At 47.2% G+C, this 25,976-nt stretch overlaps 1 protein-coding gene across 2 annotated transcripts; it reads left to right on the forward strand.

The window, feature by feature from the left end:
• LOC139375054 (HEAT repeat containing 5a) lies at positions 1-25,096 on the forward strand. Of its 2 annotated transcripts, XM_071116437.1 has the most exons (36): positions 1-124; positions 993-1,279; positions 1,891-2,102; positions 2,473-2,581; positions 4,554-4,703; positions 6,740-6,911; positions 8,681-8,838; positions 9,047-9,296; positions 9,726-9,881; positions 10,694-10,944; positions 11,150-11,261; positions 11,478-11,630; positions 11,778-11,877; positions 12,345-12,454; positions 13,020-13,183; positions 13,454-13,617; positions 13,868-13,973; positions 14,243-14,433; positions 15,045-15,204; positions 15,420-15,609; positions 15,832-16,001; positions 16,314-16,340; positions 17,669-17,813; positions 18,027-18,206; positions 18,406-18,639; positions 18,935-19,113; positions 19,204-19,272; positions 19,391-19,570; positions 19,894-20,146; positions 21,662-21,901; positions 22,047-22,322; positions 22,521-22,796; positions 23,220-23,462; positions 23,759-23,910; positions 24,154-24,364; positions 24,526-25,096. In XM_071116437.1, exons 2-36 carry the CDS (start codon positions 1,154-1,156, stop codon positions 24,825-24,827), a joined length of 6,171 nt encoding a protein of 2,056 aa, XP_070972538.1. In that variant the 5' UTR covers positions 1-124; positions 993-1,153; the 3' UTR covers positions 24,828-25,096. The 2 variants fall into 2 exon arrangements, with proteins under 2 accessions (XP_070972538.1, XP_070972539.1); XM_071116438.1 differs by lacking the exon at positions 16,314-16,340.
• The last annotated feature ends 880 nt before the right edge of the window (positions 25,097-25,976 follow it).

A 25,976-nucleotide genomic window follows, 5' to 3' on the forward strand; every position in this document is an offset into this window, starting at 1 on the left:
CTAGTAGAAAAGCGGCAGATGTGTTCACTTCGCCAGTGTAGCTACAAATAAATATTATCTTGGACCGAAACATCAACATCTCACCCGAAGTTGCAACAAATACTTAGTTAAGTTTTCGCCACAGGTACAACTTTTACGTTTATCTTAATTTAGGATGGATTTACTGATAGATACGTTTGCGTGCCAACATTAACGTTAGCTAGCTAACGTCACTATGTTTTGCTAGCTGTGGTAAAGTTAACGTTAGCTTGCAGTGCTAGCTAACCTCATATAGGAATGCATATGTTAGCTAGCTAGTTGCAGCCTGTCTTTCTTTACAAACTAGCGAAGACTGCTCTGCCTGTAACTGGCAGTTAACTAGCGTTAGCCAGCTAACTTCGTTGGGAAAAGCTGGAGAATATGGCTGGCTAGTAACCTAAGTTATCTTGCTGGCTGGCTTGAATGTTACACAATTCGGCCGGATCTTGGCTAACGTTATTGCTGTATGTCCTGCTCTCTATTTGACATTGTGCTCACGATTTGACATCTGTTACATCTGTCATCAAAGCTAGTGCTAGCTAACTGAGTCATCAGGTCATAAGAAACGAGAAGTTGGAGTGAAGGGTAACGTTATTAGCTAGATTAGTAACTAGTCAGCATAGGTGTAAAATAGACGTGATTCCCCTCCCTGAATGAGCCCTCTCAATAGAATAATGTATGATGATCTAGCTAACAGCACACTCTGCACTGATCCTGTGGGATGACTGTCTAATTCATTGCCTGTGCTGTTCCAGATAAACTTACACTTTTTCCACTCCTCGAAAAAAAACAAGGAAGAACCGTGCCCTTCACTTGACAGCCCTACTTTGCAGGAGATCAAGATTTGGCTATTTGTCAACGTCAATATAATTGTTCTGTTTGAGTGACCTGGTTGCTGTGCATTTTATCACGAGGAGTGTCCCCTTTCACATATTGGAGTATGAACTCTGAGTCTATTTACTGATGTCTTGCAGGTTTTCCAGGTCTTGATGGAACAGAGCAGTTTTTTCCCGCAGTGAGAGGGAAGAAGCCGTCCTTTTCTGTTTGTGGCTGAAGTTTGGAATTTGTCCGGCTCAGAGGGAGGCAGAGACTGTGGCCTAGAGCGGCTGCAAGAGGAGGGGAAGGAGGGAGGAGAATGGAACGAGCCCACAGTTTGCTCCTGAACGAGGAGGCATGCAGCCAGTTGGGAGAACACCAGAGGGCTGAATTTGTCTTTGAGTGGCTGCGCTTCCTGAAGAAGCTGCTCCCTGCTGCAGACAGGGTGAGAGGAATAAGGAAAGGAGGAGACTAGGGGAGAGCCCAGTGGGTGCTTGCAGATAATGGCCTCCCCTGTGACAGACAGCGCTTGGTGCATTCCTAAGCAGAGTCAGATCAAAAGAGGGCCATTTGAACAGGCTGAGATTAGCCCAGTGCTTTTTCTGGAGCCGTCTCTTTTAGCAGGATGCCAGTCAGTATGTCTTTCTAGGCGTGATTAAAGCAGTGAGTGCTGTAAAGGCTAAATCATGGTCTGCTCTGCTGGTTCTGTGTCATGAAGAAAAAAATGAACTACAGATGAAATGTTGATGTGATTTGTCTTGCCAGTAGCCACTATCATTTAGCAAATGGTATCCACGAGTTCCAGCTGATTCTGGGGAAGTAGATATAGGCTCTCAATGCTAATATCCCGAAGTATCCCATTAAAAAACATCAGTTGCTCATCATACAAAAATAGGGCTGCCTGACTGTGAGATCTGTTTTATGTCGTTACTGTCATCTATGTCATGTTGTCAATAAATGTTGATGGTTTCATGTTGACTTTAACTCAGTGCTCTTGAATGCAAGACACATTATTGTGAAAGGCCAAGTAACTGAACTGAGTGTATTTTCTCCCAGGCGGATGTGAAGAAGAACCAGAAGTGTCTGGTCGAACAGTTGACTGGGATTCTGATTGGTTCTCCGGGCCCTCCGACCCGATGGCTCCTAGCCCACTGCCTGGCCCTGCTCTACAGGGTGGGAGACTCACTCACCTCCAGCCACACGGTGGACAGGTGCAATGACATCATCCGCAGCAAGGACGACTCACCCAGCTACCTGCCAACTCGACTGTAAGTACAGTAGTTTGCGGCAGCTGAAATCCCCATCAGTTATAGAGGGGTGATGGTGCATATAAATTATCAGACTGATTACACATTAATGATTATAATGTTTGTTACTCATGGGGATACTTTAAAGCTTCTATGACATTCCATGTTTACATGGCTGTTGAAATCACTCTTGTTATGATTAACTACTGTTCACCGAAATGGCAAATTCATACAGTAGCATTACACTAGTATGTAATGAACTTCTTTAAAAAAAAAAAATAAAAAAAAAAAGACTTTGGATTACACAGTGTGTGCACTGTGCAGTCAAGAGGAATGGTATTTTCAACATCTGAAAGAACTTTGTAACTGATTTCCTTTTTTTTGTCTATAGGGCAGCCATTGCCTGTCTGGGTGCCATTTATGAACAGCTTGGCCGTTTGCTTGTCAACACATTTAAAGAGACTTTGGCAAATTTGTTGAAGGCCATAAAGTCTGCAGAGGTGAGTGTACAATTTAAAGGATCTGCAATGGTAATGCAAAAATGTATTGATATACCACTGTGCTAGCCAGTGGCAATATGAAGGCCAGTGTTTTATGTCTGAATAGCTGATAAACACTGAGTATAAGAAAACATTAGGGACACCTTCCTAATATTGAGTTGCATCCCCCTTTTTGCCCTCAGAATAGCCTCAATTTGTCGGGGCAGGGACTCTTGAAGGTATCAAGCCTTCCACAGGGATGCTAGCCCATGTTGACTCCAATGCTTCCCACAGTTGTGTCAAGTTGGCTAGATGTCCTTTGGGTGGTGTACCATTCTTGATACACACGGGAAACTTTTGTGTGTAAAACCCAGCAGCGTTGCACTTCTTGACACAAATCGGTGTGCCTGGAACCTACTACCATACCCTGTTCAAAAGCACTTAAATCTTTTGCCTTGCCCTTTCACCCTCTGAATGGCACACATACACAATCCATGTCTCAATTATCTCAAGGCCTTTAACCAGTCTCCTCCCCTTCATCTACACGGATTTAAGTGGATTTAAGTGACATCAACAAGGGATCATATCTTTCACCTGGATTCACCTGGTCAGTCTATGTCATGGAAAGAGCAGGTGTTCTTAATGTTCAAATTGTATTGGTCGCATAGCCATATTTAGCAGATGTTATTGCGGGTGTAGCTAAATGCTTGTGTTCCTAGCTCCAACAGTGCAGTAGTATCTAACAGTTCACAACAATACGCACTAATATAGAAGTAAAATAATGGAATTAAGAAATATCTAAATATTAGATTGAGCAATGTCTGAGTGGTGTTGACTAAAATACAGTAGAATAGCATACATTATATACATATAAGATGAGTAAAGCTGTGTGTAAACATTATTTAAACATTATTAATGTGACTAGTGTCCTGTTATTAAAGTGGTCAGGGATTCCAAGTAAATGTGTATATAGTACAGCAGCCTCTAAGGTGCAGGGTTGAGTAACCGGGTGGTAGCTGGCTAGTGATGGCTAGTTAGCAGTCTGATGGGCTTGAGATAGAAGCTGTTTTTCAGTCTCGGTACCAGCTTTGATGCACCTGCACTGACTTCACCTTCTGGAAGATAGCGTAGTGAACCGGCCGTGTCTCGGGTGGTTGATGTCCTTAATTATCTTTTTGGCCTTCCTGTGACATCGGGTGCTGTAGGTGTCCTGGAGGGCAGGTAATTTGCCCCCAGTGATGCTTTGGGCAGACCGCACTACCCTTTGGAGAGCTCTGCGGTTGCGGGCGGTGCAGTTGCCGTACCAGGTGGTGATGGAGCCCGACAGAATGCCCTCAATTGTGCATCTGTAAATGTTTGAGGGTTTTAGGTGCCAAGCCAAATTTCTTCAGCCTCCTGAGGTTGAAGAGGCGCTGTTGTAACTTCTCCACCACACTGTGTGGGTGGACCATTTCAGATTGTCAGTGTTGTGTACACCGTGGAACTTGAAGCTTTCCACCTTCTCCACTGTGGCCCCGTCTATGTGGATAGGGGCTACCTTTGCTGTTTTCTGAAGTCCACGATCAGCTCCTTTGTTTTGTTGAGGTTGAGTGAGAGATTATTTTTCTGGAACCACTCTCCCATGGCCCTCACCTCCTCCCTGTAGGCTGTCTCGTCATTGTTGGTAATCAGGCCTACTACTGTTGTGTTGTCTGCAAACTTGATGATTTAGTTGGAGGCGTATGTGGCCACGCAGTCATGGGTGAACAGGGAGTATAGGAGGGGGTTGAGCACGCTATTCTTGTGGGGCCCCTATGTTGAGGTTTATGCCACTGAGCAGATACTTTTATTCAAAGCGACTTAAAGTACAGTGAGTGCCTATATTTTCAGTATGTGTAGCATATGTAATCCCTGCGGGGATTGAACCCACAACCTTGGCATGGCTGTTGCCAAACTCTTACCAATTGAGCCACACAGGACCACTGATGAATTGTGTTGTCTGTCCGTGCTCCAGTCCCAGGGCCGCTATGAGATCATGCTGAGCGTGGAGAAGATCCTGAGGGGCCTGGGGGTCAGCGCCGTGCCCTGTCACAGAGACATCTACAAGGCTACACGCGCCTGTCTCACCGACCGCTCCATGGCCGTGCGCTGTGCTGCCGCCAAGGTATCTACTGCCTACCGCTTTCCTCCCTCCAGCTAAACTGCTGCTGCTCCAAACTCATGGAGAATACATAAACTGTATAGCCAGCTGATGGTGCTACCACGTTAAGCATATTACACATTGTTCTCATTCTACATTGTGTTAGGACATATGTCATTCAAACATGCATTCCTCCCTCCAACCATGGGGCATACACTGTATGGCTGGTGGCGCTATCAAGTTAGGCAATACATTACTATCAGTTTATGTTCTTTTGGTCTCACTGAATCAACAAAGTTAAGACCATGGTCATTCAATTGAGCTTCATTTCACACTGATGCGTGTCTTTTTTTGTTGATTTTTCATATACAGTTGAAGTTGGAAGTTTACATACACCTAAGCCAAATACATTTAAACTCAGTTTTTCACAATTCCTGACATTCAATTCTAGAAAAAATTCCCTGTCTTAGGTCAGTTAGGATCACCACTTTATTTTAAGAATGTGAAATGTCAGAATAATTAGTAGAGAGAATTAATTATTTCAGCTTTTATTTCTTTCATCACATTCCCAGTGGGTCAGAAGTTTACATACACTCAATTAGTATTTGGTAGCATTGCCTTTAAATTGTTTAACTTGGGTCAAATGTTTCGGGTTACCTTCCACAAGCTTCCCAAAATAAGTGGGGTGAATTTTGGCCCATTCCTCCTGACAGAGCTGGTGTAATTGAGTCAGGTTTGTAGGCCTCCTTGCTCGCACACACTTTTTCAGTTCTGCCAACAAAATGTCTATAGGATTGAGGTTAGGGCTTTGTGATGGCCACTCCAATACCTTGACTTTGTTGTCCTAAAGCCATTTTGCACAACCTTGGAAGTATGCTTGGAGTCATTGTCCATTTGGAAAAACCATTTGCGACCAAGCTTTAACTGATGTCTTGAGATGTTGCTTCAATATATCCACATCATTTTCCTACCTCATGATGCCATCTATTTTGTGAAGTGCACCAATCCCTCCTGCAGCAAAGCACCCCCAGAACATGATGCTGCCACCCCCGTGCTTCACGGTTGGGATGGTGTTCTTCGGCTTGCAAGCCTCACCCTTTTTCCTCCAAACATAACGATGGTCATAATGAACAAACAGTTCTATTTTTGTTTCATCAGATCGGAGGACATTTATCCAAAAAGTACAATCTTTGTCCCCATGTGCAGTTGCAAACCGTAGTCTGGCTTTTTTATGGTGGTTTTGGAGCAGTGGCTTCTTCCTTGCTGAGCGGCCTTTCAGGTTTTGTCAATATAGGACTAGTTTTACTATGGATACAGATACTTTTGTACCTGTGTCCTCCAGCATCTTCACAAGGTCCTTTGCTGCTGTTCTGGGATTGACTTGCACTTTTCGCACTAAGGTGCGTTTATCTCTAGGAGACAGAACGCATCTCCTTCCTGAGCGGTATAACGGCTGCGTGGTCCCATGGTGTCTATACTTGCGTGCTATTGTTTGTACAGATGAACGTGGTACCTTCAGGCATTTGGAAATTGCTCCCAAGGATGAACCAGACTTGTGAAGGTCTACAATGTGTTTTCTGAGGTCTTGGCTGATTTCTTTGGATTTTTCCATGATGTCAAGCAAAGAGGCACTGAGTTTTTTAGGTAGGCCTTGAAATACGTCAACAGGTACACCTCCAATTGACTCAAATTATGTCAATTAGCCTATCAAAAGCTTCTAAAGCCATGTAATAATTTTCTGGAATTTTCCTAGCTGTTTAAAGGCACAGTCAACTTAGTGTATGTAAACTTCTGACCCACTGGAATTGTGATACAATGAAAAATCTGTCTGTAAACAATAGTTGGAAAAATTATTTGTGTCATGCACAAAGTAGATGACCTAACCGACTTGCCAAAACTATAGTTTGTTAACAAGACATTTGTGGAGTGGTTGAAAAACAAGTTTTAATGACTCCAACCTAATTGTATGTAGACTTCCGACTTCAACTGTAGATAAGACGGTGTATGTAACATATTTGCCGTCCGTGTATGTTTCTAAATGTCTGTGTGATGTCTGGCAGTGTCTTCTGGAGCTGCAGAGAGAGGCTGTGTTTCTGTGGACTTCAGAGTTGGAGAACGTAGCCACGCTCTGCTTCAGGGCGTTTGAGAGCTCCAACTACGATGTGCGTGTGGCCATCTCCAAACTGCTGGGTACCCTGCTGGCCACAGCCGTAGAGCCCAAACAACCCACTGGTACAGTAGGCTACAATGGATGACAAGAGTTGGTAGAATCGCGATTGTTGAGGTTTTGGGATTAAACTGTCTGCTTTTAACTGTGTTTCTTTCTTATGTGGGATTGTAGTGTGGGATTTAGAAGAAACTACACTGCTCAAAAAAATAAAGGGAACACTAAAATAACACATCCTAGATCTGAATGAATGAAATAGTCTTATGAAATACTACATAGTTGAATGTGCTGACAACAAAATCACACACAAATTATCAATGGAAATCAAATTTATCAACCCATGGAGGTCTGGATTTGGAGTCACACTCAATATTAAAGTGGAAAACCACACTACAGGCTGATCCAACTTTGATGTAATGTCCTTAAAACAAGTCAAAATGAGGCTCAGTAGTGTGTGTGGCCTCCACGTGCCTGTAATGACCTCCCTACAACGCCTGGGCATGCTCCTGATGAGGTGGCGGATGTTCTCCTGAGGGATCTCCTCCCAGACCTGGACTAAAGCATCCGCCAACTCCTGGACAGTCTGTGGTGCAACGTGGATGGAGCGAGACATGATGTCTCAGATGTGCTCAATTGGATTCAGGTCTGGGGTACGGGCGGGCCAGTCCATAGCATCAATGCCTTCCTTTTGCAGGAACTGCTGACACACTCCAGCCACATGAGGTCTAGCATTGTCTTGCATTAGGAGGAACCCAGGGCCAACCGCACCAGCATATGGTCTCACAAGGGGTCTGAGGATCTCATCTCGATACCTAATGGCAGTCAGGCTACCTCTGGCGAGCACATGGAGGGCTGTGCGGCCCCCCAAAGAAATGCCACCCCACACCATGACTGACCCACCGCCAAACCGGTCATGCTGGAGGATGTTGCAGACAGCAGAATGTTCTCCACGGCGTCTCCAGACTGTCACGTCTGTCACATGTGCTCAGTGGGAACCTGCTTTCATCTGTGAAGAGCACAGGGTGCCAGTGGCAAATTTGCCACTCTTGGTGTTCTCTGGCAAATGAAAAACGTCCTGCACGGTGTTGGGCTGTAAGCACAACCCCTACCTGTGGACGTCGGGCCCTCATACCACCCTCATGGAGTCTGTTTCTGACCTTTTGAGCAGACACATGCACTTTTCATGCCTGCTAGAGGTCATTTTGCAGGGCTCTAGCAGTGCTCCTCCTGCTCCTCCTTGCACAATGGTGGAGGTAGCGGTCCTGCTGCTGGGTTGTTGCCCTCCTACGGCCTCCTCCACATCTCCTGATGTACTGGCCTGTCTCCTGGTAGCGCCTCCATGCTCTGGACACTACGCTGACAGACACAGCAAACCTTCCTACCACAACTCGCATTGATTTGTCATCCTGGATGAGCTGCACTACCTGAGCCACTTGTGTGGGTTGTAGACTCCGTCTCATGCTACCACTAGAATGAAAGCACCGCCAGCATTCAAAAGTGACCAAAACATCAGCCAGGAAGCATAGGAACTGAGAATTGTCTGTGGTCACCACCTGCAGAACCACTCCTTTATTGGGGGTGTCTTGCTAATTGCCTATAAATTTCCACCTGTTGTCTGTTCCATTTGCACAACAGCATGTCAAATTTATTGTCAATCAGTGTTGCTTCCTTAGTGGACAGTTTGATTTCACAGAAGTGTGATTGACTTGGAGTTACATTGTGTTGTTTAAGTGTTCCCTTTATTTTTTTGAGCAGTGTATATTAAAGAAAATAGAATATAGTTGAAAATAAAACAATATTGACCCTTCTCTTCCTCTGCGTGTCTTCCTCCCAGCTCACAGACAGGGCTCCAGACGCAGCTCCTTGGAGGAGGTGATGGATCTGCTGACTGGGGGGTTCCTGCGTGGTGGGGCTGGCTTCCTCAGGGCCAGTGGAGACAAGCTCAAAGGGACCAGCTCTGTTAGCAAAGACATCCGCATCGGCATCACTCAGGTCAGCTCTCTCTGTCTCCATCCTACATGTTAGGCTATGAGTGTTTTTCTGACCACGTGGCCTGACTAGGAAACACTTGCCCCAGTAAATTTTCCTGGTCCGGTCACATGGGTCAGGAAATTTCCTGGCTCTATACATGTGCTCATATGTATTGGGTGCAACTTACTCTTTTCTTTCTTGATTTTGAGTTTGTTCTTGTTCTGTCTAGTCGTGTGTGGTGTTTGTGTCGTGTCTGGGCGGCGTGTGGCTGGAGGCCAACTTCTCCGCCCTGCTGGTCCTGCTCATGGAGCTGGTGTCTCAAACACGGGCCACCCAGACTCCCGCAGACGCCGTGTGCTGCAGACGCTGCATCTCCTTCATCCTCAGGGCCACACTGGGATCTCTGCTGGGGGAGAAGGCCCAGATCGCTGCTGCCAAGGAGATCTGCCTGGCCATAGGCAAACAGAAGAGGGCCGTGGGTGAGGGGAAGCTTTAATAGACCATTACACATTGATTGACAAGGATGGATTGCGGAAAGATGTTCTCAGAAATGTCACTTCTTGAATGATACATAGGCTTTTCCCCATTCGTCTTTCCTTGAGTTTTTTTATTTATTTATTTTTTGTCACGCCCTCTCCTTCCCTGTTTCTCAAAACGCATTGGACGAGAAGGCCAGAGTGGAGGGACCTCGGATCTTCTCCTCCAATGTGATGGGAGAAATAAGGGGAGGGTGCAAGGTATCTAGGAAAGGCGAATTGATGAAGTGCCAATTTTGTTTGAGTGGTTAGAAGAATGATGATCTCATACAGGCCCGACGATGTCATTATGTGCATGTCAGCCTTTCAGATTGACAGTGGGGACTCCTGAAGTGCTTTTCCTTGGTGGTCATGGTCATCTTTTCCCTCCAGATGCGGCCATGTGTGATGGGAATGTGGAGACGCGGGTCACCACCACAGACGTAGCTGCCAGTCAGCATGTGTTGGTGTGTGCCCTGCTGGAGCTGGGTAGCCTGGTACAGGGCCTGGCATCTACTGCTGCATCGCTACTCACTGACACCAGCACAGGTGGGGCCTGAACACACACACACACACGCACAGAGACTTGTTCCCAGTCTCTTGTCTCTTCAGCTCTGTCCCCTGAGGAATCTGCGTTAAATGGTCGTATTATGGAAAAGCTGTGTGTGGTTTTTATGCCATGTGGGCAGTCTCTGTATTGCATGGGAGTGTTCAGTGGTCTATGAAGATGAGTTGGTGACAAAGAGAGTAGAGAGAGAGAGAGTGATAAGAGATGGGGGGGGGAGAGTTGGTGACAGCGAGGGGAGGGGAGAGAGAGTTGGTGACAGCGAGGGGGGGAGGGAGCGTGACAGAGAAAGAAGAGGGGGAGGGCAGAGAAACTGTGGAGGTGAGTAGGTCACAGCGCCTGGACTGCTGTGCTGACTCAGGACTCTGTGCTAAACAACATTAGTCTACATTTTCAACAACAAATATGTTTTATATAACCTTTATTTAACTAGGCAAGTCAGTTAAGAACAAATTCTTATTTACAATAGCGGCCTACCCCGGCTGGGCCAATTGTGTGGCACTCTATGGGACTCCCAATCACGGCCGGATGTGATGCAGCCGAACCAGGGACTGTAGTGACGCCTCTTGCACTGAGATGCAGTGCCTTAGACCACTGCGCCACTTGGGAGCCTTAATGAAGGTTCTATGACAGGATAAAAATAGACTAGTGGAACAGAGCCCGACATCTTATTATATATTACCTACCAAGTTTCACAGACAAATGCTCAAGGCTCAATATACTGTGTGTGCCTGTCTGAGAGTATAGTTTTGACACATTTTAACTTCTCTGCTTCTGTGGTATTCCTCCCTCCCAGCCCTGCTGGACACGGTGATCTCAGTTCTGCTCCACCCCAGTGTGTCAGCACGGTTAGCGGCTGCTTGGTGTCTACGCTGTGTGGCCGTGGCCCTGCCTTCCCAGGGGGCCGTGTTGTTGGACCGCTGTGCAGAGAGACTCAACGCCCTCAAGTCCTGCCCCGAGGCCGTGGCCGGGTACAGTTCTGCTATCGCCGCCCTGCTGGGGGCAGTGCAGCACTGCCCACTGGGCATCCCCCACACTAAAGGCAATGTAAGGACTGGGCTTCGTCTGGGTAACCTTGAGCTAGCAACAAATACACATAGGCCTGTTTATAGTCGAGGCCTTGTATGCACACTATTTGTGATTTATGTCTGTTTAATGGCTCTTCCATAGTTCAGTCAGATGCTCCACTAAATCAGTGGGAGCGGATGTAATCGTACAGGTATCTAAACGATAAGTGACCCTCTGTTCCCAGGTGGTGATGGGTCTGGCCGAGGACCTGCTCCGTTCAGCCACTCAGAACAGCCGCATCTCCATCCAACGCACACAGGCTGGCTGGCTGCTGCTCTCCTCCCTCAATACCCTAGGTATGTCCATCCACCCTCTGCTGATGTGTTTGCTGGACCAATGGAAATAAATGGCCTCATTTAAAAAAAAAAAAATGGTGTTTTTATTCGGCAGTTAGGCATCTTCAGATCTGGGACTTTCTCACACCTTGCCAACTACTGCTGTCTTTGTGTGCAATAGGGATCTTATCTCAGTGAGATTAGCCTGTGTGAATGAAGGTTGATTAACGTCTGTAGGTCCAGCGGTGGTAGAGCACCACCTCCCCAGGATGCTGGTGCTGTGGAGGTGTGCCTTCCCTCCCTCCATCAGAGACCTGGACATGGAGCTCCGCCGTGGGGACCACTTCACCTGGCAGGTCACCCTGGAGGGCCGCGCCGGGGCGCTGTGTGGTGAGATGCGCACTCTTCTATACTCACCGTTAATTGAACACAAGCCGGGTTGTTTCAGTTGAATGCTTATGTTAGTTTAAGTTTTAACTTTCACCTCTAGGTCGATCTGATGTCTCCTAATGTTGATATGTTGTTGTTTTGTCCCAGCCATGAAGAGCCTGGTGATTCACTGCAGAGATCTCCTGACTGATGATGTCATAGGTCGTCTCCTGACCCCCCTGGCCTGTGCTGTGGCTCTGCTCACCAAGTGAGTCACACCAAGTTCTCACACCAGACCTCTGTCATAGGCCATGTTCCATTGTTTGTATTCGTACACCTAAGTATGCTAAAAATAATTCTGCATAATACTTGTTTCCATATGAGGTGGTATGCTAATGTGGATGGATATTTGACCAGAGAGACTTTAAACCTCATCACTGATGAAGACGGCCACTTAGTTCTGGCCCGAAGGATACCACTAGCGCTAAAAGTACCTCCGTGTTAGATGATCAATATCCAAGAACATTTCTGGTGCGTTGCCAAGTCCCCACTTAACAGTTCACTGTTCAAGGACACAGTCAGCCAAACTGCTTCTCTCATTCCTTCTGAGTGCGGATTGTGTACCGTGTTATTTCTAACCAAACTGAAAAAACAAGAGTATACTTGACTTGAGACTGTTTAATAAGCTGCCTTTTTTGGGGTGGGGGCTGAAACCTATATGCTTGTGTATTGCAGGGTGCCTACTCTGATCAAATCCTATGGCAACCTGATTAAAAACACCTCGGTAGTCTTCAGACTGAGGGTCTATGAGATCCTGGCTCTGTTGCCCCCAAAGACATACGAAGGTGAGAGCTCTTTTCAATGCTGCTCTCTGTGACTGCTAGTCATAGACGCTTATACATTGGAAGACTAGCCCTTTGGTGGTTTAAAGGAGATCCTAATAAACATAATGGCCTTTATTTGACCCCCCCCCCCCTCTCCCCATTTGTTTTGTACACTGCTGCTACTCGCTGTTTATTATCTATGCATAGACACTTTACCCCTACCTACATGTACAAATTACCTCGACTAACTTGTACCCCCGCACATTGACTCGGTACCGGTACCCCCTGTTTTTGTTGTTGTTATTTTATTGTTACTCTTTATTTTTTACTTTTTTTTTTTAAAGTCTATTTCTTGAACTGCATTGCTGGTTAAGGTCTTAACCTGTTTTGAGGTTAATTAATTTGATATAAAATCACTTACCTTAACCCCAGACATCTGGCTCTTCTGTTCCCCCTTCCACACAGAGTTTGACAACATTCTTGTCTATGTAAATTGGCATTGTGCTCTTGATGTTGACATCAAGGCTGTGGTATTGATTGCTAACCTCAGATATGTTACCCTGATGTCTCCCATCCATCCACACAGAGAGTTTTGGCATCGTGCTGAAGCAGCTGGTGACAGACATCACTGGGCCAGAGAACGTGGTGTGTTCAGAGCTGACGTTACTACCACCCCTCTGTCACAGTGATGACCTGGCACTACTGGGCCCCGCTCTGCAGGACATGGACCAGCACTACATAGAAGAGCAGGTCTGTCAGAGGCCGAAGGGAGTTGTCACCATATCATTACAAATACAACTAATGTATTGGATCTCTGTCACACTCAATCACTTGGTGCTGTGAAACAGTAGAGATTGTGTGCATCTATGAAGGAGGACAAACAAACCTTTAGGATTGAGATGCAGCCGTTCAAACGTAGTGCTCTCTGTGTGCGTAGAGAAAGACGTGTGTGTGTGTGTGTGTGTGTGTGTGTGTGTGTGGAGACCTAGGTGTGTGACCTTGCTGTGTTGTCTGTTGCAGTTACAGAGGAGCAGTGTTGGGGGAGGGACCCTGGAGTACGACCCCTTCACCATCTGTGTGAAATGCCAGGATGTTCCCGCCCCCCTACCCCCGCCTGCTGCCCTAACCACCGCTGCCATACAGCTCTTTGGAGTCATTTTTCCCCACATCATCGTCCCACTGAGGTACACACACTCACTCACTATGTCTTACTCTACTTGTGAGGACTTTTAACGGACCAACAATTGAGGACTGGCAAAATGTCCTCACTTCTCAATTTGAGTTGGTTTACTATTCTTGTGAGGACTTCTGGTACTCACAAGTACAGTATAGTAAAACTTAGTACACCCACTCTACTTTGACACAGACATGCCAACCGCCTAAGTTTCTTACTATGTGGCTCTGTGCTTCATCGCCTGACTCTCCTTGTTGCAGGACACAGATTCTGGAACAGTTCACAGAGTCTCTGAAGCAGTTGAAGGGTGTTCGTCAGCAGACTGTCCAGACTCATGTGACTGCCGCCCTCTGCAGTGTCCTGAAGGTATACACTCAGAGTCTGAACTCTGACATATTGGTAGCCCCGGTAGCCTTGCCGTTGGATTACCAACCTATATGATAGAATGTTTTGTTTTTTGTCTACAGACAATGTCAATAGGTGAATAATAATGCTTTTCTTTTTCACACAATTTCATCAATGATGCAACAAGTGCAATGTCATTGTGCAATTTCCTTTTTTATGACAAACTACGCGATTACAATTTGTGGATATTTCCACAGTTGTTAACCCCTCTCTCATTTCTCTGTGTATAGCACCTAGGCTCCAGTCGGGTAGGTTTGGGTCCAGAAGAGGTTCGGAAGCCAGCTCTGGGTCTGTTGGTGGGGGCTCTGGAGAGCTCGAACCCCCTGCTGCGCTGCATGGCTGCTGAGGGACTGTCTCGCTTGGTACAGGTGGTCAACGACCCTGCATTCACCGTCTCCATGACCCTGGTCAGCTTCGACAAGTGAGTGGTCAACCCCCAATCCCATTCCACACACACCGTAGGCTACATACCTCTTGGTATGCAGGGGTCAGCTCCAGCTCAGCCCAGTCAAAGCTCTTCTCTGTCCTGGCACCCCAATGGTGGAAGCAGTTTGCCCCCTCAAGGTAGGACCGCAAAGTCCCTGCCTATTTTCCCGAAAATATCTGAAACCCTACCTCTTCAAGGAAGTATCTTAAATGAATCTCATGGTGCTGTGATGTGGTTGTCTAAGAGTATAGTTTTGACACATTTTAACTTCTCTTCTTCTGTGGTATTCCTCCCTCTCAGCCCTGCTGGACACGGTGATCTCAGTTCTGCTCCACCCCAGTGGATCTTAATAAGAATGCGCTAATTGTCAGATCTCTGGATAAGAGCTTCTGCTAAATTACTCAAGTGTAAAATAGAAATGTACTAGCACACTGGCACCAGTCTCAAAACATCAACCAGAATCGGTGATATTGCAATGTCTTGCATGGTCTTCATTTAGGAGTCCATTTTAGCTAATGTTGTGACGTTTGTGTGTTGGTTGGACATCCGTTTAGCAGTTGGACAGTGCGTAGGACCTCAGATTGATCCCATCTCACCCCCACCAGGTTGAAGACAGCCCGGGATGCTGTGACCCGTACGGGTCATGCCCTGGCGCTGGGTTCACTGTACCGCTATGTAGGGGGCATCAGCTCTCCCCAGCACTTGTCTGCCTGTGTGGGCATCCTCTTCACCCTGTCCCAGGACAGCACCTCCCCCGAGGTCCAGGTACAGTAATGATTACCAAGCAGATTTACTTCAGAGTTTGTTTCTACCGCCACACACAAAACAGCGGTTTACAAACGTTACAGAAGTATGAACGGACCCTTTGCATCACTTCCACAGCTTAAAAAGACATTGAAAAGGTCTAACCGGAAACAGTCTCTGTCAACATGTAGAGTTGTCTCAACCAATGACTCTTGTTTCCTCTTTGTCTGTACCAGAGGTGGGCGCTGCACTCTCTGTCCATGGTGATAGATCATGCTGGTCCTTTGTACCATGGCCATGTGGAGGCTAGCTTCACCCTGGTGCTGAGGTTGCTGCTGTCTATCCCCCCTACCCACGTAGAGGTCCACCAGAGCCTGGGCCGCTGCCTCAATGCCCTCGTCACCACCCTGGGACCTGACCTACAAGGTGACTCTACTCACCTCATAGTCACACGCTGAGTCACTGGGAAGTAGAAATCTAATACCAGAGAAAATACATTTGATTTCTTGGATTGTATTGCAAAATGTAATATTCATAATATTGCTGCACGTAATTCATAATTGTTTAAGACTGTAGAACTGGCACTACACAGTAGGTGTGCCCTAACCCTGGTATGTGTATTAGTGTCTGACCCATTTTGTGCCCCAGGCGAGGGCCAGTCTGTGTCGGCCCTGCGGACGTCGTGTCTGGTGGGCTGTGCGGTGATGCAGGACAGTCCAGACTGTCTAGTCGAGGCCCAGGCCATCTCCTGTCTGCAGCAGCTGCACATGTTCGCCCCGCGCCACGTCAACCTGGCGAGCCTGGTGCCCAGCCTCTGTGTGAGTAGTTGCCCCAAGCTAATCCTGAACTGTGCCAAGGTTCTAGGTAGCTAATGCTAATGAGAAGCTGTTTCATACCTAGGTCGATAATTAGCTAATGTCATTCCTGGCTAATGCTAAGCTATTGAGCTAAGGATTCTATTAGTCTCAGGCAGCAATCAGTCATGCACACACTCACTCCAACACGCCTCTCTGTCTGTCGGGCAAATGACGTGATCAATTTAGTTTTAAACTTGTTAAGCCATATTGTCCCAGTGAGTGTTTCTGTAGTGGCTTCCTCTGTAGTGACCGTGTGTATTCTCTCTCATACAGGGAATCTTGTTGGATTATTCTATGTTGGTAGGTTCTTTCCCCTGCCTGCAGGAGTTGCGGTGTCAAGTTGTATTTTGCTATTGGCACTGCTCCTGCTTTCTTAGCAGTGTTTTCTTTGTCACCCTGTTGATTTTCACTTTGGTTGTCTTTTTCTTGTCATTTTGGTTCTCTTCTGTGAGTTTGAACTAACCCTATCAGGCATCCACAGCGAGCATGAGCCGATTCCCTCCCTCACAGCCCTCTACTCCACGGGTAGTGCCAAGGATTTGTTTTTGCGTCAGTGGCTCTTTTCTCAAAATCCTCCTTTCTTCACACTGGATGGCTATTCGGATCACTAGTGTAGGTCAAGGGGTAAAAACAGTCCCCCACGAGCCTCTGTCAACTGCTTGTTGCTCTATTTATCGGAGTAGAGTGTTCTGCTATCAGTTCTGAGGAATGATGACCTTTGACCAAATGACCATACAAGCTGTAAAGACTGATCTGATGACACAGGTCTAAATAGCATCAATCAAATAGCATCAATCAAATATAAAGTAGTCACTGGCACAAGTAAAACTATCCTTCACAGTTCCTCTGATTTCCCACACTCCTCTAGCCTGGTCCCAGATCTGTTTGTGCTGTCTTGCCAACTCAGGCGTGACCGTGACCATAGGAGTTGGCAAGACGGAACAGGTAGATCTGGGACCAGGCGAATCCTCTGGAAAGGCTTCTGTTTGTTTGATATGACAGGGTGATTAACAGCATCATGGTACCAGGGAGGACTGGTCAATAGTGTCCTCTCCCAGAGAGCTAATAACATTTCTATTGCTCGTTGTTTGTCGTCTATCGTCTGTGTTGGAACTCACACTCTGTTCTATTTTCTGTTCCCCCTGGTTTGATATGATTTTCCAGTTAGCAGGCCAAATGATTTTGGATTCAGTTGTTGACACACAAACTGAAATAATTGCTTTTAGCTGAAATATCTCTATTTCAGTTTCGCTCGCTGCTCACAGCAATTATTTGTATCCGTTCCAACATGATGTTTAGCTGAAAATGAATATGGCCACCACTTCTCTATGATAGTGTTTCTACTGGGGTTTTGAACAGAGTAGTCAGACTGTTAACATGGATGGACTGGGCCCTGTAATGAGATCTCACTCTCAGTTCACGTCTGTCCTGTTTTATTAATTCAGTTGTATTTTAACCAAAGTGCTTATCACTTCTTGATGATGGGATGTACTACTTTGACTTTAAAACAGACAGAATGGTCACCCTCTCTACCTGTGTTTAGTACCTCTATGTAGTCCTCATATGCTGAGTTGCTTAAGTGTGTGTGTGTGTCTCTGCGTGTGCGTATGTGCTTGGTGTGTGTGTAGGTGAACCTTTGCAGCTCGTACCTGTCTCTGCGTCGTGCTGTGGTGGCCTGTCTCAGACAGCTGGCCCAGAAGGAAGCCCTGGAGGTGTCTGAGCATGCTGTGGCCCTTGTCAAGGAGCTGCCCCGCAGGGACAACACACATCTTGGTGAGACAAAAAAAAACACACACACTTTGAGACACAAACACACTGAGATACAAGCCGAGATGTCTGGTCACTTACCTTCACCAGCAAATCTATACTTTTCTTGTAATGCTCAGCATGTGCAAATGGACTTTTGAATAATTAACAGACTTTAAGTAGCTTAATAATATGCTGTAGAGAAGCCCCATTGTGACCAGTGTCTCCTCTCCTCCACAGATGTGACCATTAAGGAGGTGGGCCTGGAGGGGGCTCTGTTCAGCCTGCTGGACCGGGAGTCAGACCCCCGTCTCTGTCAGGACATCCAGGAGACTCTGGTCCATATGATGAGTTCCATCGCCACGGGGAAACTGGCCCACTGGCTCAAACTCTGCAAAGACGTCCTGTCTGCCTCTGCAGGTGGGTGTGATGTCAAACGGAAGAGACGTCCTTCTCTTTCTGTTACTGGGTGTAGTGTTCTACCCAACAAGGCCGATGTCAAAAGGACTTTATTTGACGCCAAATATTCTCCTTACTGATGCAATCTATCGCATGGATGTAGTTTAAGTTGATGGCTATACTACTTCACCCCAGCTGTCTCTGTGGTTTGTTGTGTCAGAATCCACAGCCCCGGTAGAGACCAACCAGGAGGAGGAGGGAGAGAGGGACGACGACGCGTCAGTCTTCCACGCCACGTCAGAGTCCAGCGGGCCCTTCACCAACCTGCGCTGGACCACGCGGGTCTTCGCTGTGGAGTGCGTGTGTCGCATCATCGCCCTGTGTGAGAGCCACGGACACCCTGCCCACTTCGACATGGCCCTGGCCCAGGAGCACCGCCTGCATGAGTCCACCGGTGAGGGAAGCCATTTTGTGGGAACTTACCTACCTTATGAGCTGTTTTCAATAGTGTCCCTGCTCCGACAAAGGTCATTATAGACCGAAAGCTTAGCAAATGAAAACTCTGCTTAGACTTTTGTCAGATGGAATTTCAGTCCTTTTCCACCTGCTACTCTTCCTAACAAAAACAATGCATTGTTTAATCACACATTTTATTCGAATGGCATCTTGTGGAGCATCTAGATGCCATTTCCATGTGTTATTGAACGTCTGTTCACATGTCATATATCCTACCCTCTCTTCCCTGCCAGACTTCCTGGTCCTTCACCTGGCTGCCCTGATCCGCATGGCCTTCATGGCCGCCACTGACCACAGTGACAAGCTGAGGCTCTCTGGCCTACAGACTCTACTGGTCATCATCCGCAAGTTCGCTGCCATCCCAGAGCCGGAGTTCCCTGGCCACGTCATCCTGGAGCAGTATCAGGCTAACGTGAGTCTCTGTCATGTCTTCTACTACCACGGATGGGGGAATGAGCGTTCCAGGCTTATTCAAAGACTCCTCTCTCTTTTTAATGCGTAGGTTGGAGCTGCTCTGAGACCAGCCTTTACTGCAGACGCACCTCCTGATGTGACAGCCAAAGCCTGCCAGGTGTGGCCATCTAGTGCTCTGTACTTTATTTTCTACTTTTAACAAATAATGATTGAATATGGTCCTCTGATTTGAGCTATCACTGAATACATAGTCTTTCCACTGTGCTGCCTGACAGGTGTGCAGTGCGTGGATCGCCAGTGGGGTGGTCAGTGATCTGAGGGATCTGAGGAGGGTGCATCAGCTCCTGGCCTCTTCGCTGGTCAAGGTCCAGGCAGGGAAGGAGGTGCCCAGTCAGCTCTACAACGAGGGAACATCCACCATGGAGACACTGGCTGTGCTCAAGGCCTGGGCTGAGGTAAGTCATTGCTGGCTGATCCCAGTCCAAGCCTGTCATCCATCAACACTTGCATTAAAAGCCACATCCTCTACTAGTTGAACTCCTGGTTGAAGTCACTGTCATTCCAGTACAGGTTTAGTCTCATGCTGTTTCTTTTGGCACTTTCTATATCCTCCGCTGTGTCTATGTGCAACAGAGTTGAAAATTCATCCCAGACACATGACACATACAGACACTTTACTACGGACAGTTTGTTCATCCTGACTGCTAATTGGTTGTCTGGTTTTATATCTACACTGCACATCTAATAATATTAACACTGTGTTTGTCTCCTCTCCCAGGTGTACATTGTGGCGGTGCAGAGCAGCAGTAGACCGAGGGAGAGCCCCATCCCAGGGCAAGGCCCAGGGAGGCAGGGTGAGCAGGCTGCTTCTCCCTTGCTAGAGGAGGACTGTGGGGGGGCTGGAGGGCCAGGGCTGCTGACGCTGGTCCAGACTGACCTGGCTACGCTGAGCCGTCTGTGGCTGGCTGCCCTACAGGACTACGTTCTCCTCACCCTCCCCCAGGACTACTCGGCACAGCTACCCGCTACAGGTGAGGTCACCGTAAGGACCGCAGGCTACAGGTGGTGTTCTAGATCTGGTGGGGTTGTATGTGTTACACACTGGGAAGAGGGTAGATCATGTAGGCAAATGCTCTGTAGTGATGGGAAGTTTGGCTCTTTTTACTGATTCGGGATCTTTTTGACTCGTTCAGTCTAAAGGACTCTTTTTCGACCCATTTCGTTCATTTGATTCAGTCATGCTCAGAGCATGCAGGACCCCCTATCGGTGAACGATGAACTGAAAACTCAAGAGTCATGATTCTACAAAGCCTCTTGTTCACAATAAGGGGCTTATTGGAGCTGTCATTTGTGACTGAGACTTGTAAAATCATGCTTTAAACAATGTACATTTGTTGATTGCTAGGCATACAAGAAAGATTGTCTTGGTACATTTGAAACGAGGTCTAGTTTATGGCCACAACCATGCTAGATTGTGAACGACTCTTGGCGGAATACATTACTTGACTGCAGTGAGGGTGATGAGCACAATATTGTTTGCAAACTGCAGCCCACCAAACTATTCGTGTTGGAGTGTGTTGAGCAGAGGCTGTGTATGTTTTGGTTCTACAAAGCTGTGTCCGTAACATTCAATAAATTGCATTCATTCTTGCGCCACGCAATCTATTATCCGTTCTACACACTTTTTTTATTCTCTATGCTGCCTGCAGCTGGATCTATTTTTCCTGCGGGCCTTTGGACCTGTTCTGAAATGGACCTGGGGCTTTCCCACCCGGACCCAATGTGGATACATTTAAAAAAATATATATTAGACCCGTTCTGTGTAGACCTGGTCGGATCCAGGGAAGCAGCAGCAAAGTCCATTTTGAAGCTACTTTATTAACCAGAGCTGATAAAGCGTGAGTGAGAGGAGGTAGAGAGAGGTGACACTGTGTGTGACTGTAGCCTAGTACCACTTTGATGACTTATGATTGGCCAACATCAACGACAAGCTACACGCGCCACTCTCGTGAGCAGCAAAAAGCAGCAGCATAAATGATACAATTTTTCTCTACTGCAGCAGTCGTGTTCAGATCTATTTGGATCCTTCTGGACAAGTCAGTTAAAATTACACATACCCGAGACCCGTGACAATCATATCAGATCCGACCCAGACCCGTGGACATTTTATTTAGAATTCTGGATCCGGACCCTCTCGGGTATTCGGGTCCAGGTGGATCCGTGAAGACCTCGAGCGCATATATGACCGACACAGACAGTTTGTCGGAGCATGTCACGGGAATAGCGCGTATTAATCCTGCGGTAGAATGCATTGCGGCCAACAGGTCAAACGAATTACTAAAATGAACGAGTCACTCGAAAAAACGAGTCATGACTCTCGAGTCAGTAAAAAGAGTAATTCAAAAAGAATGAATAATTTGCAAACGGCACATCACTAATGCTGTGGTTTATTAATTTAAGTGTGCACTGTAGTTAACATATGTGTCGTTGATGGGAAATTGCATTGATCTAACCTTTGTGTGTGTGTGTGTGTGCACGAGCGTCAGGAGGGACATTCTACACAGCAGAGACAGCGGAGCAGGCCAGACCCCACTACTGCAGCTCCTGGGCTCCCATCCTCCATGCCACGGCCTTGTGGCTCAACAGCACTGGTTTCATCATGGTGGACGACGGCCCTGCCAACCTGTCCCGGCCCGTCACCCCCACCTCCATGGGCCAGTCCACCTCCCTGGCCTCCGTCAAGTCCCCTGAGGACATCAGCTCTGACCGACTCCACCTCATCCTGGGTGAGAAGCAATGGACCTGACACAAGGGCACTTTTCTATGAATATCCTTCATACAAAAATAAGCTTTTGAAGCAGGTGATCTTTGTAGTTGGAGATATTGGCGAGGGGCTATGTTTTTGATGCGTCGTGTTTTCCCTGTCTGTAGGCATCAGTGTGGAGTTCCTGTGCTCTCCTCACTCCCATGACCAGATGGAGAACATCTCCTCCTGCCTCCAGGCCCTGCAGGCTCTGCTAGAGGTCTCCTGGCCCCGGTCAAAAGTCGGCAATGACCAGGTGTTGAGTGTGGAACTGCTGAGCGTGCTTCACAGGCTGATAGTGACGCGGGAGGCCCCAGGGGTGCAGCTGGCCGTGCTGGAACTGGTTAGACAGGTGGTGTGTGCTGCCCAGGAGCACGTCAAGGAGAAACGCCACAGTGCTGAGGGTGAGTGTGGAGCAGGAACACTTGCCTTGTATGCGGGATCGATCAAGGAAGTAACCGCAATTTCTAAAAGTTATGTCTCTGCCTGTGGCCCTTCTCAGTTGTTGACTTCTTTAGCACATGTGTTCTACCACTGCAAGGTAGGACATTGTATATATTTTTTTAAACGTGTGTGTGTCGCTCACTCTATCTCCCCCTCAGTGGATGACGGGGCAGCAGAGAAGGAGACGGTTCCTGAGTTTGGGGAGGGCCGGGACACCGGCGGCCTGGTTCCAGGCAGGTCTCTAGTGTTCGGGGCCCTGGAGCTGTGCCTGTGTGTGCTGGTGCGTAAACTGCCCCAGCTCAGCCCCAAGCTGGCCGGCAGCCCCAGCGGGGGCCAGGGAGGTTCGTCCTTGAGTCTGAGTGACAGTGACTGCAGACAAGTGGCGGCTGCTCTGGCCATCCTGTCTGACCTGCCATCCATCTGCTCTCCTGACGGTAAGCCAAACTGGGCCTGATAATCAGGACTTGGCTCAATTCTGGCTCAATTCAACCAAGTCAGGAAGTAAACGGACATTCCAATTTCAATCCCAATGAAGGGAATTGGAATTTCAGTTAACGTCCTAAATTAAAGTAGAATTTACCCCAGCACTGCTGCTAAATGCCAACAGCACAGAGAGTAGGTCAATATCATGATAAATCGTTAATTGAGTCATTGAGAGTGATTGATTGATTGTTATTTGATCAGTTGATCACAAATGGAAGAATACTCATTTGCAAATGAATGCGTTAAAGCCCTTTTAGAAACAACTTGATCTCGTTTAAAGGATGATCACTCAGGCTGATTAAACATTCTCGTCACTTCTCGTCTTTTCTATGACGCTGGGGTTAATGGTTACCCTCTCTCTTCTCCTCCCATAGGTAGTGTCTCCATTCTGCCTACACTAATGTACCTGTTGATGGGGGTGCTGAGGGAGTTGGTCCAGCAGCCTTATGGTGGTGGAGCTGGGGGTGGTGAGGCTCTGGGCCTGGTAGTGCCTGCAGCCCTGCAGGCCCTGAGAGCTGTGCTCTCCTCCCCTATGAGTCGCTCAGAGAAGAGCCGCGGGGCCTGGGCCCACCTGCTGCGCTGTGCTCTCAACACCCTGCTGGACTTCTGGGATTCTGGTACGGCGTCAGGGACGGGAGGGCACTTCACATAGAAAACATAATCACACACGCACACAGTCAGTGAAGACACGGGAGGCCCCTTCATTCAGAAACCAGCCTCCAGCAAATGTCATGGCCTTTTGGTTTGAAAGTCTACACATACTCAATCAGATTTTAAGTTCTTCAATTGCTTTCCAAGTTTAGCCTTGGGTTTAGAAATCAAAATGTGGTTTAGAATGCATAATTAAATTAGAAGTTAAATAAGATTCCAGCTGGATGTATGATTCGCTTTGTGTTCTGGTCTCTGTTGACAGATAAGCCCAACCCTGTGGTGGATGAGGTCAGTCTGTTGACAGCTCTCACCATCTTCCTGCTGACTGCCAGTCCTGAGGTCACCACAGCCCAGCCATTGCATAAACGCTGCATAGGCAAGTTTAAAGCCAGCCTGGAGTCTAAGGACCCTGTGGTAAGTCGGCACTAAGTAGTTCCAACAAAATACAAAACGGAGGGGGGAAAAAGCACCTTTTTAGGACTCCTTGGTGACACTGTTTTTATGATTTTTAAATATTCAACTTTTCAAGTTACTGTTCAAAGTTCCTCGGTATTACATTCTCTTCAAGCATTCAATGCAAAGAGATTCTTCCCAATAATTAGCATATTTAAAGGCTGTATCCACAGCTGATTCTACACCTTCTTTACGCTTCCTCAGGTGCTCAGCAGGAGTTACCAGTTGCTGATGTCAGTGTTCCAGAGCAAGACAGGGGTGGCGGTGCCCTTCATCCAGGGCCTGGGGAGCTGTGTGGTGGGACACCTGCAGGGGGTGGAGAGGAGGAGGCCCCAGAGCTCCAAAGAGCTCCAGGCCATCCAGGATGGAGTCAGGGCCCTAGAGGCTCTGGTGTTCGCTGCCGACGAGATGCACCGTGAGTAGGCTAGGTTACCTCAGACTCTTGACTGCTGTGGTCATTCGAGTGGTGAAGATTATTCGTCTTTTTCTGGATAGGTTATTTTCCTTTCCAGTTTTTCTGTTTCTGTCCCATGATGAGGTCTTATTCGGGTTGTGTTTTGACCTTTTGACCTCCAGGTCCCCAGCTAGTGGCCATTCTCCTTCCCATCCTCATCTCCTTTCTACTGGATGAGAATGCCATGTCCTCTGCCCCCGCGCCCGCCCGCACCCTCCATGAGTCAGCCCTGCAGGACCTGATGCGCATCGGCCCCCAGCACTCGTCCGTCTTCAAGGCCCTCATGGCCTCTTCGCCCCACATGAAAGCCAGGCTGGAGGCTGCTGTAAAGGGCAACCAGGAGAGTGTCAACGCCAAGGCCACACAACTTCAAGTACCCAGCAAGACCTCGCCCAGCATTCAACTCAAGACCAATTTTCTGTGAGCCTTTATATAGTGAAATGAATGCTTAGTTATCGTGAGCGGACAAACAGCCACACGTTATATTATAGTGTCGTTATCATAGTAGCATACTTACCGCATTAGGATTATAATAATCACTAAAGCCAGGCACAGATCAAGGACAGGACAGTGCAGTATTTCATCATTTTAGTTTGGCAGGCAGTCAAAATTAAGTTTTGGACGTTAAGTTTAATTTCATGGTACAATAGGTGTTCATTTGAACTGTTTAACCTCTATGAGGGAATGACAACAATGTTATCATTGGACGTAGATTCCTAACCAGGGAGCTCAAATGCTGCTGGTAGGTCTTACAGAGAGCAAAGGTCTGGGGTTGGAGTCGTAGCCCATCTGGGGTGTATTCATTAGTGCAAAGTGTAGCAAAACATTTTGCAACAGAAAACAAAAACAAGTGCTTCTTAAGGAGAAATTCCGGTAGGTCCCTCCATGTTTCGGCCCATTTTTCTTCTGTGTGAATACACCCCTGTTCAATCAGTGAGGGAAACATTAGTTCACTTCTAACCATATAATTTCTATTCACATCTAAACTTTGCGTGGCATCCACATGCTTGGATGTCTACATTATTAGTTTTGTGTTAGATTACATATCATTTGAATGGTTGTCATATTAAGTAGAGGCAGTATGTATGTATATACACACACACACACACACACACACACACACACACACACACACACGGACACAAACACACTACCGGTCAAAAGTTTTGGAACACCTACTCATTCAAGGGTTTTTCTTTATTTTTACTATTTTCTACATTGTAGTGAAGACATCAAAACTATGGATTAACACATATGGAATCATGTAGAAAACCAAAACAGTGTTAATATATTTTTATTTGTTTATCTTCAAAATAGCCGCCATTTGACTTGATGATAGCTTTGCACACTCTTGGCATTCTCTCAACGTGCTTCACCTGGAATACTTTTCCAAAAGTATTGGAGTTCCCACATATGCTGAGCACTTGTTGGCTGCTTTTCCTTCACTCTGCGGTCGAACTCATCCCAAACCATCTCAATTGAATTGAGGTCGGGTGATTGTGGAGGCCAGGTTATCTGATGCAGCACCATCACTCTCCTTCTTGGTCAAATAGCCCTTACACAGCCTGAAGGT

Source organism: Oncorhynchus clarkii, chromosome 19, assembly GCF_045791955.1.
Source record: "Oncorhynchus clarkii lewisi isolate Uvic-CL-2024 chromosome 19, UVic_Ocla_1.0, whole genome shotgun sequence".
In the NCBI taxonomy this organism is placed as follows: Eukaryota; Metazoa; Chordata; class Actinopteri; order Salmoniformes; family Salmonidae; genus Oncorhynchus; species Oncorhynchus clarkii.

Coding starts and splice junctions, on each gene's coding strand:
- LOC139375054 (XM_071116437.1), top strand. CDS start 1,154: ATGGAACGAGCCCACAGTTTGCTCCTGAACGAGGAGGCATGCAGCCAG. Junction 6,912..8,680: donor AGAGCCCAAACAACCCACTG/GTACAGTAGGCT, acceptor TCTTCCTCCCAG/CTCACAGACAGGGCTCCAGA. Junction 16,002..16,313: donor GCCTGGTGCCCAGCCTCTGT/GTGAGTAGTTGC, acceptor TCTCTCATACAG/GGAATCTTGTTGGATTATTC.